The following is a 16133-nucleotide window of genomic DNA, read 5'->3' as shown; positions in this document are numbered from 1 at the left end:
TGACCAGCAGAGACATTCTTCAAAGGACAAAGGACTCAGTTGGGCAACACGGCCTTCCACCTACCACCAACCTACCGAAGCGCAGCTCAGAGTAAATATTTATTGCATTTTCCTTTTCCAAATGGGCGGTAATTTAGAATGCATAGGATACTGTATTTACGATAGCATGGCTTCTTTCTTTGTTCCTCAAGTCTTCCCGCTCTTTCACTCAAGCCCAGCCCCCTTCTCTTTTGTGTAACCAGCTGTCATATCTGTTTCGCCCGCTAGGGACGTTTTCCTTTATGATGTAATTTGTAATCAAGGTGTGATTCATTCTGTGTATATGTAATTCTGTGTAATTAGTTAGGTATTTAGTAAATAAATAATTAAACCCAATTTTGTATTGCTGATTCAACTTGTTAGCCAGGGTTCGTGAAGATAACCAAGAATTTACAACTTTCAGATGAGACTGAAATAAGGTGACGATTAATATTGAGTGCTATTGATTTAAAATATTATTAGGTCTTTAAGAGTTTATTCGGAAGATGACAGCTCTATAAATATTCTTTCTGGCGCCCCACACAACGAGTTTCTAACGTGGTGTACGCACATCAACAACTTGGAGGTGCTGGGTATATAAAATAAAGTCATGAAAAAATGTCCATCAGTGAGCTGGTACTGTATCTATCTTAATTTCATGAGCTCACACAATCATACAATGGTACACATTCAATCCAAGTAACAGCTTGTGTTGGACTAAAGAAAGCAAATAGAAACTGTCATTAACAAAAGACTCATTCAGACACAAATACTAATCAAACAAAATGGCTTTATTGTTGTTAGCGGGTTGTCATAATGTTGGTCAAATCTAAGGTTATATTCACATCTTGTAGGTTTTTCTTAGACCTACTGCAGTGTGGTTCAGCTGTGGCTACTGTAAGATGCAGACAAGAAGAGAATAAATAGTATCTAGAGCTGACGGATGAAGACACGAAGGCAAAGCAGAGGGACGGGAGATGTGAAAGAAAGGCAGGCACATTAGAAGACAGTTACGGTTTGTCCTTAGTGAAGAATGAAAAGCAGTCTGTAGGCACTATCTGTACTGAATGGTAGGTGACAGGGGTGTCAGTTTGTTTATGCAGGGGTTCTAAGCAGATGGAGAGAGCTGGGATAAACATTTAGTGTTGTGACAGCCACCCGCCAACCCTCTTCCTCTCCTCCAACCCTCCTCCTCTCCTCCTTTCCTCCAACCCTCCTCCTCTCCTCCCCTCCTCCAACCCTCCAACCCCCCTCCTCCACCCTCCAAGATCCCCCAGGGCTTCTTGGAGAGGGCTGTCATCAGGGAGACACCATGTAACCCCACCCGCTCCACCACCACCAAGCTATCTCAGCAACACCCTCTTTTGTGTCTCTCTACAATCACTGACACTCCAGAGATGGGGCTGGGGGAGGAACAGGGGATTTCAGAGGTAAGGGTCTCGTCAATACTCCCTGTCTCACCTCCATCCTGTCCCTTTCACCCCTGGTGCGTAAGTGGATGTGCCCAGGCACTGTTCTAGTGTTAAAATATGATGTTGCAATGAATCAGTGGAACTAGAGACACTGCATCCAGAGAGGGGGGGGGGGGGGGGCAGTGTATGACGGAGGGATGAAATGGATATGGTGTTTGGCCCTAGAGGAGAGTTACATCAGCTTCTTTCTTTTCACCAACAGTTCTGCCAAAAGCACTGTCATTCACTCGTCATCTTCCTTGTCTGAGACCCATCCTGTCCACTGCTAACCCCAGCAACGATACTTTCCTCTTGACTTCTCACATCCACTCAAACCACACAACTTCAGCACGACTCCTGCCACTAGCTGAATAACAATCACTACATTTCAAGGCCTCCTCTCTGGCTACTATCCAAACACAATGAGAACATTTCCCACTCTGATCTGTCACTATTATGAGCTGAACAAAAAATACATTTCCAAGCATTAAGTCTGTTAATCACGAAGGGTAGTAGTCCAAGACCCTTCCTTCTAAGGTGCATGGCCAGACTTCCCAGTACTAAAGCCCATCTCCAGTTACAGCAAAAATGCTAACAAGGATGCAATGAGGGATTTTTTTTGTTTCAACAAAATGCAACTCCTAAGTATTTAATGATGTAGCATGGTCTGGGGTGATGATGAAGAGGGGAGGAAGGGGATGGTGAAGTGGTTGCAACTGGGGGGAATTTGAGGTTTGGAGAAGAGGGAGGTGCCTGGTCAGGAAAGGGTGTCATTATCATGCAAGGCCTCTTAGCGTTACTGGGGAGTGGGGACAGTATGACAGACATATACTGTAGCTAGCACCATTTGTGTCCTTTAAGGACTGTCAGGAATCTCCTTCCTCTCAGCTGTAGACTCCTTAATGATCTGAAACACAGAGAGCAGGGAACAGGGCATGTTAGGTTGTCGATGCAGCAGTAGGGAGGGACTATCTATAAGTGATCTGAAAGCTTGTGAAATTGCATGTATTGAATAATACAATGTAGCATGCTGCCCTCTGGAGGAGCTAAGCAGGAAGCAAGCACATCCACACATCTGATATGGGAATAAATCCCCCATGGATTCATTCAATGATCTATGATGTTCTACATACCTCCCCGTCCCTAGTCTCCACAGTCCGCACTATGATGCTTCTCTTGACATGGGCCTCTGGAGAGAACTTAGTGTCCATACTGGTCTCTATACTCAGGGAGAGGGTGAGAGAGACCTTTAGCTTTCAGATGCCCATGAATCCAGTCAGAGCCGAATCCTAACTTGAGATTTATGCATCAGCACATCATTCATATGGCTGGGGTAAATTATTATATGCCATGATAGACCATGCTAATATGTCTGGGTCAGGATACCCTTACTCACCTCTGAACTGCAGATTGGAGAAGCTCTGCATTGGAACAGTGATCCTGAGGAAGAGGAAGAGAGAGTATCAGTAACTACCAGCCACCACCTATTGTCTTTTCTTTCTTCATCACGCTGTCTCCTCCCGACCTAGCTCATTAGATCCACATAATTTTTTCCCACTTTATTCCCTCCAACACCCTCTCTTTCCTTCCCTCCTCCCTCCTCTCTTCCTACCTTCTACCCTCCTTCCTCTCCACCCTCCTCTCCCTCCACCATCCTCCTCCCTCTCAACCGTTATCTCCTCACCTGCTCTCCTCTCCCTCCAGCAGCTTCCTGTAGGTAGCGATCTCTATGTCCAGGGCCAGTTTGACGTTGAGCAGGTCCTGGTACTCCTGCAGGTGTCTGGCCATCCCTTCCTTCAGAGTCTGGATCTCCTCCTCCAGATGACCCACCGTATCCTGGTAACAAGCCGTCTCCATGGAGAAACGGTCCTCCATCTCGCGCAGCTGCTGCTCCAGAGACTCGTTCTGCAGGAGAGGAGGAAGATAGGGAGAAGGAAAGGAAGGGGGTAGAGGTTTGGAAAGAGATGAAAGAGGAGAGGTGATTCAGTTAGAGAGGGGAGTCATGGAACTCATGGTCTTCTCATGTCTCATTGTTGATACAGCACACTCTGCTCTGATTGGACAACTCACTGTTCCACGGAGCGCCTCCACGTCACAGGTCATGGCCTGGAGTTGCCGTCGGTACTCGTTGCCCTCCTGTTTGGCCAATCGCAAGGCGTCTGCATTCCGAGTAGCTGCGTCGGTCAAGTCGGTAAACTGTGCATAACAACGAAAGGAGAGACAGGACAGTTTAAAAGTCTGCATCTTATAGTGTGTTGTCAATGTGTGCATTGTGCAACACCAGGCTGTATGCATGTTTATCTGTATGGTAGTGTGTCTGCCTGTGTGTCTGCCTACAAGCGTACAGTAATGTGTGTACATGTTTGTGCAATAGCCCAAGCTTTCTGATATGACCTTGGAGCGGTACCACTCCTCCGTCTCCTGAATGTTCGAGGAGGCCACGGATTCATACTGGACCCGGATGTCCCTCAGAGCAGCGGTCAGGTCTGGCTTGGACACGTCAACATCCACATGGACCTGCTGGGCCATCAGCTGCTCCTGCAGCTCACGCAGCTCCTATAGACAACCAACCACAGGCTTACAGGTTAAAGGTCACCTCTTTCACTCTCTGAATATTCACTATTTACTTTAGAGATGGAAACAGAGGTTGGTCAGTAAGGACTAGAGATTGCCATAGAGACGAGGGGAAGCTGAAGTGCACCTCCTCGTGGATCTTCTTGAGGAAGGCAATCTCATCCTGCAGTGCGTCTATCTTCCTCTCCAACTGGACACGGTTCAGAGACGCCTCATCCACGTCCTACACACAGAGAATCCTTAGGTCAATGTGACATGTATATTCCTCATATAAAAACACAGGCTGTGAAGATCACATGCAAACAGGGACATGGTCAATAATAGTGAAATTGATACAAATGATGAGAGAAATGACCTCACCTGTCTAAAGGCGTTCAAGTTGCCCTCTGCATCCTGTCTAAGAACCATCTCATCTTGCAGTCTGATTGAAAGAGAAAGGGAGAGTGAGGAAAAATAGAAAACAGACAGATAAAAGGAGAGGCAGTGTTAGGGTGCACACTAAGTCCACTCATTGGTCACACAAAGAGGATCCATGCACCTCAGATAAAACATAGTTTCAACCTATTCTCTATTGATACAAAGTCAATGAATCCCAGTCATGATCCCACCAATGACCCAATATATATGATCATGTTTTTCATCCAGAAAAGTGAAGGGATCATGATCAGGATATGATTAAATGTGTTTATGTATGAATATCCTTGTATACATAATGACATGAATAAACTGATGATAAGGACTGTGTGAGTACCACTTATCTTCCATGCTGCAGTAGCAGAGTTGGCAGTAGGTGGGCTGAGCTCAGCGGAATGGAGAGCTTACACATCATTAGCCATTCACTTCTATACATCAGCCTGCCATCAGCCTTTCCCACCGAGGCGGAGTTTACACATTCAGAATGGCGCCAAAAACCCCCACACACACACACACACAAATAAGCACGCACACACGAACACGCACAAACAAGCACCCACACATGACATGCACACACACATACACACACACGCTTACAAACTCCATCTGCCACTACCTGCCACACACTGAAACACACATGCTCACACATGCTCCAACCCAGATCTTGGTGTTAGAGAGTAGAGTTGGGAAACCAGCAGGAAACACTAACTGACCTCTCACTAACTGGTGAATTTTCAAAACTCTTAGTACCAAACTAACACTTGTTAGTTATATTCAAAACCTTTTATTGTGCACTCATTTTGTTTGGAGACATCTTTCACCAAACAATCATTGATACTAAATATAAGCTTACTATGAAATTGATTTAATCACCAAAACACAACACAATGATATCTTCTCAATTAAGTTGTTTTAACGACCAGTTAATGACAAATTGCCCTTTGAATGTAATTTTCTACAGTACTGTAAATTATAGTACATTACACTGTTTTCACATTAGGCAATATTCTATCCCATGTGTGATCAAAAGTATGATCATTAAAGATATCTTTCATAATCATTGATGCAAAAATAAATGTATTGTTCAGATATAATTACAACATAGGTGTGTTGTAACCAAATGAAAGAAATGAAAGAAACATAGTGTTTAGCATTAGCTTGCATCAAGCCTGTCTTGAGCACTGTTTCAGTTTTAAATACTCAATATTTAGAAAAAAACGGACGACTTTAGTTAAGGCTGGGAATGTCAATACAATCAAACTAGCAAGGGCAGTTTTAATGATCTAAAGTTGTGCTGCTGCTACTGCCTGCAAACACACAGTCCAGTTCGAAGTAAATGATGGCAGGCCCATGTGGCAAATGGCTTATTTGCATTTCAGGCCTACTGTAACTCTGATTGGCTATGGCGCACCGGTCTGCGTAGACTCCGGGCTTGTTTTTTAATTTTTTAAATTTACTGCAGTGTCTATTAATTGTCCAAACGCACTGCCGCTTTCTCACTCTATATTGCTACAGAATTTTTACAAATGCCTTACTATACGTAATTCCCAAACATTCTATGAATTTATGAAAACGTGAAAATTACCATATCTAAATGCTCTCTTGTCCGATTTTTAAAAAAATTTGTCATATTCTTCCTGGAGGTGTCACGACTTCCGCCGAGGTCGGCCCTTCTCCTTGTTCGGGTGGTGTTCGGCGGTCGACGTCGCCGGCTTTCTAGTCACCATCGATCTATTTTTCAGTTTCGTTTTGTTTTGTCTGTATTGTACACACCTGGTATCAATTCCCCCCATCATGTTCCCTATTTAACCACTCTGTCTTTCATTGATGTTTGTCCGTGATTGTTTGTACGTTAGGTGTTGTATTCGATACGTGTTCGTATTTGTTTCTTTCCATTTTTTGGAATTGTGCATATATTTTGAGTAAAGACTCTGTGGTTTTCACTCAGACCTGCTTCCTGCGTTTGACTCCAAACATTCTCCTCACACAACCCTGACAGAATCACGGACCTATTTCAAATGGAGTCAGCAGGCGCAGCCAGCCCTTCTCTCCCAGTAGAGGAGCAGGTTCAACAGCACGCAACTATGTTGCATAGGTTAGGGACAGCCATGGATCGTGTGCTGCAGACTATGGATAGATGGGAGAGAGGAGGTCTCCCGGTACATCAGAACCCAGCACCAACCCCAGCACCAACACCAGCACCTCTACCTACACCACCATCCATCCCTCCACTGGTCGGAACCAGTGGAATTCGGCTCTCGCTTCCGGGAGCGTATGACGGAACAGCGGCCGGGTGTCAGGGTTTCCTTCTACAGCTGGAGTTATACCTGGCATCTGTTCATCCGTCCCCGTCGGGACACGAGAGGGTGGGCGCTCTCATCTCCTGTCTGACTGGTAAAGCCCTGGAGTGGGCCAACGCCATCTGGGGAAGAGAGGGATCTACCCTGGATGATTATGATGACTTCTCTCGCCGCTTCCGGGCAGTGTTTGACCATCCACCTGAAGGGAGAGCGGCGGGAGAGCGATTGTTCCATCTCAGGCAGGGGATGAGGAGCGCTCAAGATTTCGCTTTGGACTTTCGTACTCTGGCCGCTGGTGCTGGATGGAATGAGCGGGCCCTGATCGATCATTATAGGTGTAGTCTACGAGAGGACGTTCGTAGGGAGCTAGCCTGCAGGGACACCACTCTCAACCTGGACCAGCTGGTAGATTTATCTATCCGGCTGGATAACCTGTTAGCTTCTAGATCGGGGTCCGCCCATTCCAGAACCCAGCTCCTTGGATCCAACCCCTATGGAGTTGGGAGGGGCTTCTAGGAGGGAGACCGGAGGGGGAACCACTCCATGTACCAACTGTGGACGCAGAGGGCACACTGCTGTCCGGTGCTGGGGTGTTTCTCCTGGGAATCGAGGTAGCAGGCGGAGCACTGGTGGGTCGTCTCAGGTGAGTAGTGTCACGTTCCTGACCTATTTATGTTAGTTTTGTGTGTTAGTTGGTCAGGACGTGAGGTTGGGTGGGCATTCTATGTTTTCTGTTTCTATGTTGGTTTATGGGTTGCCTGGTATGGCTCTTAATTAGAGGCAGGTGTTTGGCGTTCCTCTAATTAAGAGTCATATTTAGGTAGGCGGTTCACAGTGTTTGTTTGTGGGTGGTTGTCTCCTGTGTCCGTGTCAATGTTTGCACCATACGGGACTGTATACGGTTTGTTCATTTCATGTAGTCTGTTCCTGTTCATTTCGTTCTTCACGTTGTATGTAAGTTCGTCGTTCAGGTCTGTCTACTTTCGTTTTGTTATTTTGTATCATTTTCAAGTATAGTTCGTTTTCTGTCTACGTCGTGTTTGTTATTTTGTCGTGTCTTCAATAAATCATTATGTCTTCACAATCCGCTGCGCCTTGGTTCCCTCAATACTCCTCCTTCTCCGAAAATGGAGAGGAGGAGGAACATCGTTACAAGTAGGCACATAACTCACCCAGAGCCTTCTGTTGCCCTCATGTGGTTATCTATAGAATTTCCTGGGTTTTCCCCACATTCCCAGCATAAGGCGCTAGTAGATTCAGGCGCAGCTGGGAACTTTATTGACCGCACTTTGGCTCATAGCTTAGGGATCCCTATTATTCCGGTTGATGTTCCCTTCCCTGTACATGCCTTAGATAGTCGTCCTTTGGGGTCGGGGCTGGTTGGGGAGGTCACAGTGCCCATCGTTATGAGAACGCGGGAGGATCACGAGGAGAGAATTTGTCTCTTTCTAATTGACTCTCCTGCGTTTCCTGTTGTGTTGGGTCTTCCCTGGTTGGCCTCTCATGATCCGATTATTTCATGGCAACAGAGGGCTCTCAAGGGATGGTCCTGTCAGTGTTCAGGGAGGTGTGTAGGTGTTTCCTTAGGTGCTACTACGGTGGAAAGTCCAAACCAGGTTTCCACCATGCACATTCCTCCCGAATATGCCGATTTGGCACTCGCCTTCTGTAAAAAGAAGGCGACTCAATTACCACCCCATCGACCGGGGGATTGTGTGATAGATCTCTTGGTAGACGCTAAACTTCCCAGGAGTCACGTGTATCCACTGTCACAGGAGGAGACAGTGGCTATGGAGACATATGTCACCGAATCTCTGGGACAGGGATACATTCGGCCTTCCATCTCACCTGTCGTCTCGAGTTTCTTTTTTGTGAAGAAGAAGGATGGAGGTTTGCGTCCGTGTATTGATTATTGCGGATTAAATAAGATCACAGTAAAATACAGTTACCCGCTACCACTTATAGCGAGTATGACCGAGTCATTACACGGGGCGCGCTTCTTCACAAAATTGGACCTCAGGAGCGCTTACAACCTGGTGCGTATCAAGAAGGGAGATGAGTGGAAGACAGCTTTTAGCACCACTTCTGGGCATTATGAGTACCGAGTCATGCCGTACGGGTTAATGAATGCTCCATCAGTCTTCCAATCCTTTGTGGATGAGATTTTCAGGGACCTGCACGGGCAGGGTGTAGTGGTGTATATCGATGACATTCTGATATACTCCGCTACACGCGCCGAGCATGTGTCCCTAGTGCGCAGGGTGCTTGGTCGACTGTTGGAGCATGACCTGTATGTCAAGGCTGAGAAATGTCTGTTCTTCCAACAGTCCATCTCCTTCCTAGGGTACCGCTTTTCTGCGTCAGGGGTAGAGATGGAGAATGACCGCATTTCAGCCGTGCGTAATTGGCCGACTCCAACCACGGTAAAGGAAGTGCAGCGGTTTTTAGGGTTTGCCAACTACTACCGGAGATTTATCCGGGGTTTTGGTCAGGTAGCGGCTCCCATTACCTCACTGCTGAAGGGAGGACCGGTGCGACTGCAGTGGACAGCTGGAGCGGACAGGGCGTTTGGTCACCTGAAGGCTCTGTTTACCTCAGCTCCCGTGCTGGCGCATCCTGATCCTTCCTTAGCATTCATAGTTGAGGTGGACGCGTCCGAGGCGGGGATAGGGGCTGTGCTGTCTCAGCGCTCGGGTACGCCACTAAAACTCCGCCCCTGTGCATTCTTTTCGAAGAAGCTCAGCCCGGCGGAGCGAAACTATGATGTGGGGGACCGGGAGTTGCTGGCTGTTGTCATGGCTCTGAAAGCGTGGAGACATTGGCTTGAGGGGGCAAGACACCCTTTTCTCATTTGGACTGACCACCGCAATCTGGAATACATCCGGGCGGCGAGGAGAATGAACCCTCGCCAGGCAAGGTGGGCCATGTTTTTCACCCGTTTTGATTTCACCCTTTCCTACAAACCAGGTTCCCAGAACGTTAAGGCAGACGCACTGTCCCGGCTGTATGATACAGAGGAGAGGTCCTCAGATCCCACTCCCCTCATTCCAGCCTCTCGCCTGGTGGCACCGGTGGTATGGGAGGTGGACGCGGACATCGAACGGGCGTCACGTTCAGAGCCCATTCCACCTGACTGTCCAGTTGGGCGTATGTACGTTCCGTTTGATGTCCGCGATCGTTTGATCTGTTGGGCTCATACGTCACCCTCCTCTGGTCATCCTGGTATCGGTCGGACGGTGCGCTGCCTTTCTGGGAAGTACTGGTGGCCCACTTTAGCTAAGGACGTGCGGGTTTATGTTTCCTCCTGTTCGGTATGTGCACAGTGCAAGGCACCTAGACATCTGCCCAGAGGGAAATTACTACCCCTTCCCGTTCCACAGCGACCATGGTCACACCTATCGGTGGATTTCGTGACGGATCTCCCCCCATCGCGGGGTAACACCACGATCCTGGTCGTTGTGGATCGGTTTTCTAAGTCCTGCCGTCTTCTTCCTTTGCCCGGTCTCCCTACGGCTCTACAAACGGCGGAGGCTCTGTTCACCCATGTATTCCGGCACTACGGGGTGCCTGAGGATATAGTTTCTGATCGGGGTCCCCAATTTACATCTAGAGTTTGGAGGGCGTTTATGGAACGCCTGGGGATCTCGGTCAGCCTTACCTCAGGTTTCCACCCCGAGAGTAACGGGCAGGTGGAAAGAGTAAACCAGGATGTGGGTAGGTTTCTGAGGTCCTATTGCCAGGACCGGCCGGGGGAGTGGGCAGCTTACATCCCCTGGGCGGAGATGGCCCAAAACTCCCTCCGCCACTCCTCTACCAACCTATCACCGTTTCAGTGTGTGCTAGGTTACCAGCCGGTCCTGGCACCATGGCATCAGAGCCAGATTGAGGCTCCTGCGGTGGATGAATGGTTTCGGCACTCAGAAGAGACTTGGAACGCTGCCCATGTGCGGTTACAACGGGCTATCAGGAGACAAAAGGCGAGTGCCGACCGCCACCGCAGTGAGGCCCCGGTGTATGCACCGGGGGACCGGGTCTGGCTCTCGACCCGAAACCTGCCCCTTCACCTGCCCTGCCGGAAGCTGGGTCCGCGGTTTGTGGGGCCATTTAAAGTCCTGAGGAGACTGAACGAGGTTTGTTATAGGTTACAACTCCCCCCTGATTATCGTATTAATTCCTCGTTCCATGTGTCTCTCCTCAGGCCGGTGGTGGCTGGTCCGCTCCAGCAGTCTGAGGTGCGGGAGGTCCCTCCGCCCCCTCTTGACATCGAGGGGGTCCCGGCGTATACCGTAAGGGCCATCATGGATTCTAGACGTCGGGCGAGGGGCCTTCAGTACCTCGTGGAGTGGGAGGGGTACGGTCCGGAGGAGAGGAGCTGGGTACCGGTGGAGGACATTCTAGATCCATCCATGCTACAAGAGTTTCACCGTCTCCACCCGGATCGCCCTGCGCCTCGCCCTCCGGGTCGTCCCCGAGGCCGGTGTCGTCGCGCTGCTGGAGCCGCGCGTCAGGGGAGGGGTACTGTCACGACTTCCGCCGAGGTCGGCCCTTCTCCTTGTTCGGGTGGTGTTCGGCGGTCGACGTCGCCGGCTTTCTAGTCACCATCGATCTATTTTTCAGTTTCGTTTTGTTTTGTCTGTATTGTACACACCTGGTATCAATTCCCCCCATCATGTTCCCTATTTAACCACTCTGTCTTTCATTGATGTTTGTCCGTGATTGTTTGTACGTTAGGTGTTGTATTCGATACGTGTTCGTATTTGTTTCTTTCCATTTTTTGGAATTGTGCATATATTTTGAGTAAAGACTCTGTGGTTTTCACTCAGACCTGCTTCCTGCGTTTGACTCCAAACATTCTCCTCACACAACCCTGACAGGAGGTGTATATGAACAGATGTCAGTTCCACCTTAAGGCAGAACAGGTCTACGCAAAGTATAGTGTCATTGATTTCAGGGAGGTATGCCCATGACGATAGGAGGGACAGGAGGCAGACTCAGGCCAAGGGCAGGGCAGACACCTGAAATTCCATACAAAGGCAAAGAGCAGTCTACGCAAACAGTGAATCTGAGAAAAATGGCTTTAAAGTATTTTTTTTACTCTCCACCCAAATATGTTGTAGGTAGATAAGTGATAATGCACTGATATATTATCTTATTATAACCATGACCACTTACCTGACCTATGACACCTAAAATGCTGATACTGCACTCTGCCTTTGTATGACAAACAACTATATGGGTAATGCAAAAGAAAAGTACAGTATCTACAATCTAAATGTGTTTATCCAACGTTTTGACTGTCTCATGGTGTGTGTGAGGGTATGTTATGATCGGGATGGCCTGAACTCAGAACCAGATAGAATACCAAGGCAAACTGCACAAACTTCACTTAGTAACTTCACCTACTGCTGTTTGCGTTGGTTCTTACGTGGATATTGTAGTTACTTCACATTTTAAACTAAATTTTCTTTGAAAATGGAAGATACTTCAACCAGGAGACTACAAAGCCTGATTTCAGTCTTAACTCAATTTGACCAAATGTGTAGTTACTGCTGTTTTCAATTGTATGACAGAGAACATCTCTGATCTTGTCAACATCAGATTCTAAATGTTTTGCAGTGAAGTAAAATCCTAATAGTCAAATCAAAGTGTATTGGTTGCGTACACAGGTTTGCAGATGTTATCGCAGATGCACTAGTACTGGTACCCATTGTGTAATTTTTCTCTTTTTCTCTCTGCATTGTAGGGAAGGGACCATAAGTAAGCATTTCACTGTTAATCTACACCTGTTGTTTAAGAAGTGACAAATACAATTTTATTTTATTTTATTTGTGCAGCGAAATGCTTATAAAATGCTTAGAAATGCTTCATCATCATAAGAGTACATTATAGTATATATATATATATTTATACTTTACAAACATACTTTTTCATTATTTAGTTCTCTAAAACTGTAGTAGAATTTTTTTTTTTTTAATCTATAGGTTTACCAAACGGTTAAGTGATTACCAATTTAGATTAGTCGGTTAATAGTAAAATGTATTTTAAAAAATGAGAAGACTATCATAGCAAAAGTAAAGTGAGCATTGCATTGTGAAAAGAAATTACTTTAAACCAACATGTACTGCATTGTGAATGTGAAACATGTATTTCCAGACGAAACACTAATTAAGTTGGGTAAAAAAGTGAAGTGAAAAAAGTATGATTTGATGTTGTACTTACTCAATTGAGTTGAGAAATGACTGCCTTTCTGATGATGTGGTTTGAGTTCTGTACTAAGTGTTGTGAAAATCTACCACATACTGCACCAAGGAAAAGATCTGTACTCAGAGAGCAGTGACACTCACACACACGTCTCTGATCCATAGCATACACAGGCTCAGAAACCAATACACTTAGATGTTCCCTTTGTCCTTTGCAACAACAAAAAAACACCCTGTGAAAACATAAGCTATAACCTCATAACTATAAACTATGCCACTTAAGCAATAAACCAATAAACATAACTTAGAAGCGTGTATTTTATGAATGAGTATTTAGGGGGATCAGGCAACAACAGAACATCTGCCTGGCTCCCTGGTCTCTTTGTGGAAATCAGCTCTAATGTGTTTCCTCCATTCCTCCACACTCATTGAATGGCTGTAGGGCTCTGGTCAGGATCAAGTTTAGAAAGAGGGACACATATTGAGTAACGCTTTCTCAGAGCACAGTGTTTTCAATAACTAACAAGCCAAAGCATCTACTGAGCAATTGTATCATGTAACATGATATCCAGTCATACTGAATTGTGTTATGGCAACTATCCACTTGTTGGTTTTAGACTGTAGCAAAGATTCCAATTCAAAATGAACATATTGACCAATACACATGCAAAACACTAGGAATCCACTAAATCAAATTACGAATCCACTTTTAAGTGGACAGACTGCTGAAGCAATTAGAACTCCAAAATATCAATTGGAACTCCAAAATACTAAAACAAAGTAGACTGATCAATGCCCAATTGTAGTGATGGAAATGAGACTGCCTCATTCTCACCTCTGTTTGAGCGTGGCCACGTCAGCAGCCATGTTGTCCCTCTCTATCTCCAGCCGGGCCTTCCCAGCGCTGATTCCGTCCACCTGCCTGCGCAGCTCCCTCAGCTCCTCCTGGAAGATGTCCCCCAGACGGCTGGGCTCCTTCCCCCTCAGTTGGTTCAGCTCCGTCACCAGCACCGTGTTCTGCTGCTCCAGGAAGCGCACCTTCTCTATAAAGCTGGCGAAGCGGTCGTTCAGACCCATCATCTCCACCTTCTCGTTGGTGCGAGTCTCCCGGTACTGGGCCTTGAGGAGTGAGTCAGCCGAGAAGTCCAGCCGGTTCCCAGGGGTCCCCAGGAGCAGGGCCCCTCCAGCCGACCCCAGGGAGAGACGGGAAATGGTGCTGGAGTGGGTCAGGTGGCGGGGGCTCCCATGGAGGGAGAAGCGGCTGGAGGAGAGACTGCTGAGCCGCACGCCCCCACCCACACTGCCGGCCCCCTGGGGCCCGAAACGCTTCCTGTAAGACGACAGGACTCTCTGACTCTCCATGGCTGGAATGAAACCCTGTCAGGGCACACACATGCCTTTTATAGGGATAGACATCCGCATCCTGAGAGAGAGTACACAGGGAGGGGCGAAAGGGACGGGCCGGTCACTGAATAGGATAGAGAGAGGGACAGACAGAAAGAGAGAGTGAGAGACAGACAGAGAAATAGAGAGTGAGAGAGAGAGAGAGAGAGAGAGAGAGAGAGAGAGAGAGAGAGAGAGAGAGAGAGGGAGAGAGAGGAGGGTGGTTTATGTGACACTCAAAAGCTGTGTGCCAGGGATTGTTTGTGCTCGTCCACTCAGCTACAAATGTCTCCTGGCCTTTCTCTCTCTCCGTCTCTCTCGTCCTTGTTTGAATAGGATTTGGTGCGACAGAGCTTGGCTACCAAATCAAAGCTGCCTCCCACACATGCTCAGTCACACAGACACAGATGGGGACAGAGTGTGATTGAAAGGGAAGAAAAGAAGCAGGGAGGTGAAGGAATGAGATCTCTTTTCCTCCATCCCTGTTAGTTGGTGACTAATAGGGTCAGAAAAAGAGAGGGACAGAGAAAAAGGGGACAGAGAGAGGGTCAGATAGTAGCTGTGTTCTTGTGTGGCACTCTGTCTCGCTTGGCGTCCAAAATATTCCACTAAGCCCTCCAGATGTATTGGTATTACTCTGATTGGCCTGCGCCACTCTGTGTGACAGCAGCACCGTCTAGGAGCATCTCGCACCCCATCCCTGTTCCTCTGCTCCTCTTTAGTCTTCTCCTTGTCTGAGTCAAAATGGGAATAAGTACAATTACATAACACAGCAAGAAAAGAGCAAGTTAGTTAAGGTTGCCTCTCTTTCTTGTCTTATCTAGGTACATCAAATAGAAGTCAAGAACAGTTAATCAATTATTGAATATCTACATTGACCACAGTATGTCCAAACTATTGTGAGATACTGAAGACAAAAGTAGAAGAGCAAACAGAGGGGAGTAGAAACAAAATCACGTTATAATAGCTAAATGGCATTATTAGATGAACTCTTATTCAACAGCTGACTCGCATATCAGTATGCGAAAATCATACTGGGAAATGTTTTTAAATCATTGTCCTTGTAGTCATGGATACATAATAAATGTCAGTGTACTAAACAGTCAACAAGCAACACCATTACAGTGTGCTAGCCAATAGGAGAAGCTTTGGGGCCACAGGGCTGAACAGTAGCAGCTATACATCTCCACCTCTTTGTCCCCCCTGGAGTTTCTGACAGGCTACAGATGGATACATAAGACCTATAGACCACATCTATCAGTGGGTTGGAGTGCTTCTCTTTGGACAGACACACAGCCACACACAGGAGCATGGCAACATAACACACACACATTATTAATCCGTCACTATCACTACCATTATTAACTGTGATCAACTACAAAGGAAGCTATGTGTCAGAGGATGGGCCAGTAAGACCAGAGGCAGCCAGTTGGATTGCAGCCTCTTAGCAACAATACGACCACTCCCTCTTCCACAAGTCACATCTCATAAAGCCCTGTTGTAAGTGATGGCAGCTCATTCAATCAGACTTAATGACTGCTTAGCATGAAAAGAGGGCAATTGGACCTGGAGAAAGAAGTCTGTGTTGGGCATGGTCAAAAAGCCCAACGAGTTCTGGGTACCCATCCAAACAACAATATGTATGGCAAAGTAAGTATTAGGTTACTATAAAGGGGACCACCTGGTCAGCATCTTCCACATTTAACCTAAACCCTCTGGATCTGAGCAGTGCCTTAATTGATGTCATCAGCACCCAAGAGTAGTTGTTGGGGATGAATGACCTTTCTCTAGCG

The 16133-nt window shown here is 46.9% G+C and overlaps 1 protein-coding gene across 1 annotated transcript; it reads right to left on the bottom strand.

Annotated features, from left to right (window-relative positions):
• Positions 1-788: 788 nt before the first annotated feature.
• On the bottom strand, positions 789-14472 carry LOC129833566 (glial fibrillary acidic protein-like). The gene is made up of 9 exons (XM_055898252.1): positions 13793-14472; positions 4404-4464; positions 4171-4266; positions 3864-4025; positions 3540-3665; positions 3154-3374; positions 2866-2909; positions 2603-2688; positions 789-2376 (listed from the first exon to the last, which is right to left on the bottom strand). Exons 1-9 carry the CDS (start codon positions 14317-14319, stop codon positions 2326-2328), a joined length of 1374 nt encoding a protein of 457 aa, XP_055754227.1. The 5' UTR covers positions 14320-14472; the 3' UTR covers positions 789-2325.
• Positions 14473-16133: the final 1661 nt, after the last annotated feature.

This window comes from Salvelinus fontinalis, chromosome 34, assembly GCF_029448725.1.
Source record: "Salvelinus fontinalis isolate EN_2023a chromosome 34, ASM2944872v1, whole genome shotgun sequence".
Taxonomy (NCBI): Eukaryota; Metazoa; Chordata; class Actinopteri; order Salmoniformes; family Salmonidae; genus Salvelinus; species Salvelinus fontinalis.
Note: the sequence above shows the minus strand (reverse complement) of the source record. Positions and strands in the feature narration are given on the sequence as shown.

What these genes read in the sequence shown, in the direction of transcription:
- LOC129833566 (XM_055898252.1), bottom strand. Translation starts at nt 14,319, where the DNA reads ATGGAGAGTCAGAGAGTCCTGTCGTCTTACAGGAAGCGTTTCGGGCCC. An exon ending in ACTTGAACGCCTTTAGACAG is followed by an intron (nt 4,267 to 4,403) that starts GTGAGGTCATTT and finishes CTCTGTGTGTAG; the next exon opens with GACGTGGATGAGGCGTCTCT. An exon ending in TGGAGGCGCTCCGTGGAACA is followed by an intron (nt 3,375 to 3,539) that starts GTGAGTTGTCCA and finishes CCTCTCCTGCAG; the next exon opens with AACGAGTCTCTGGAGCAGCA.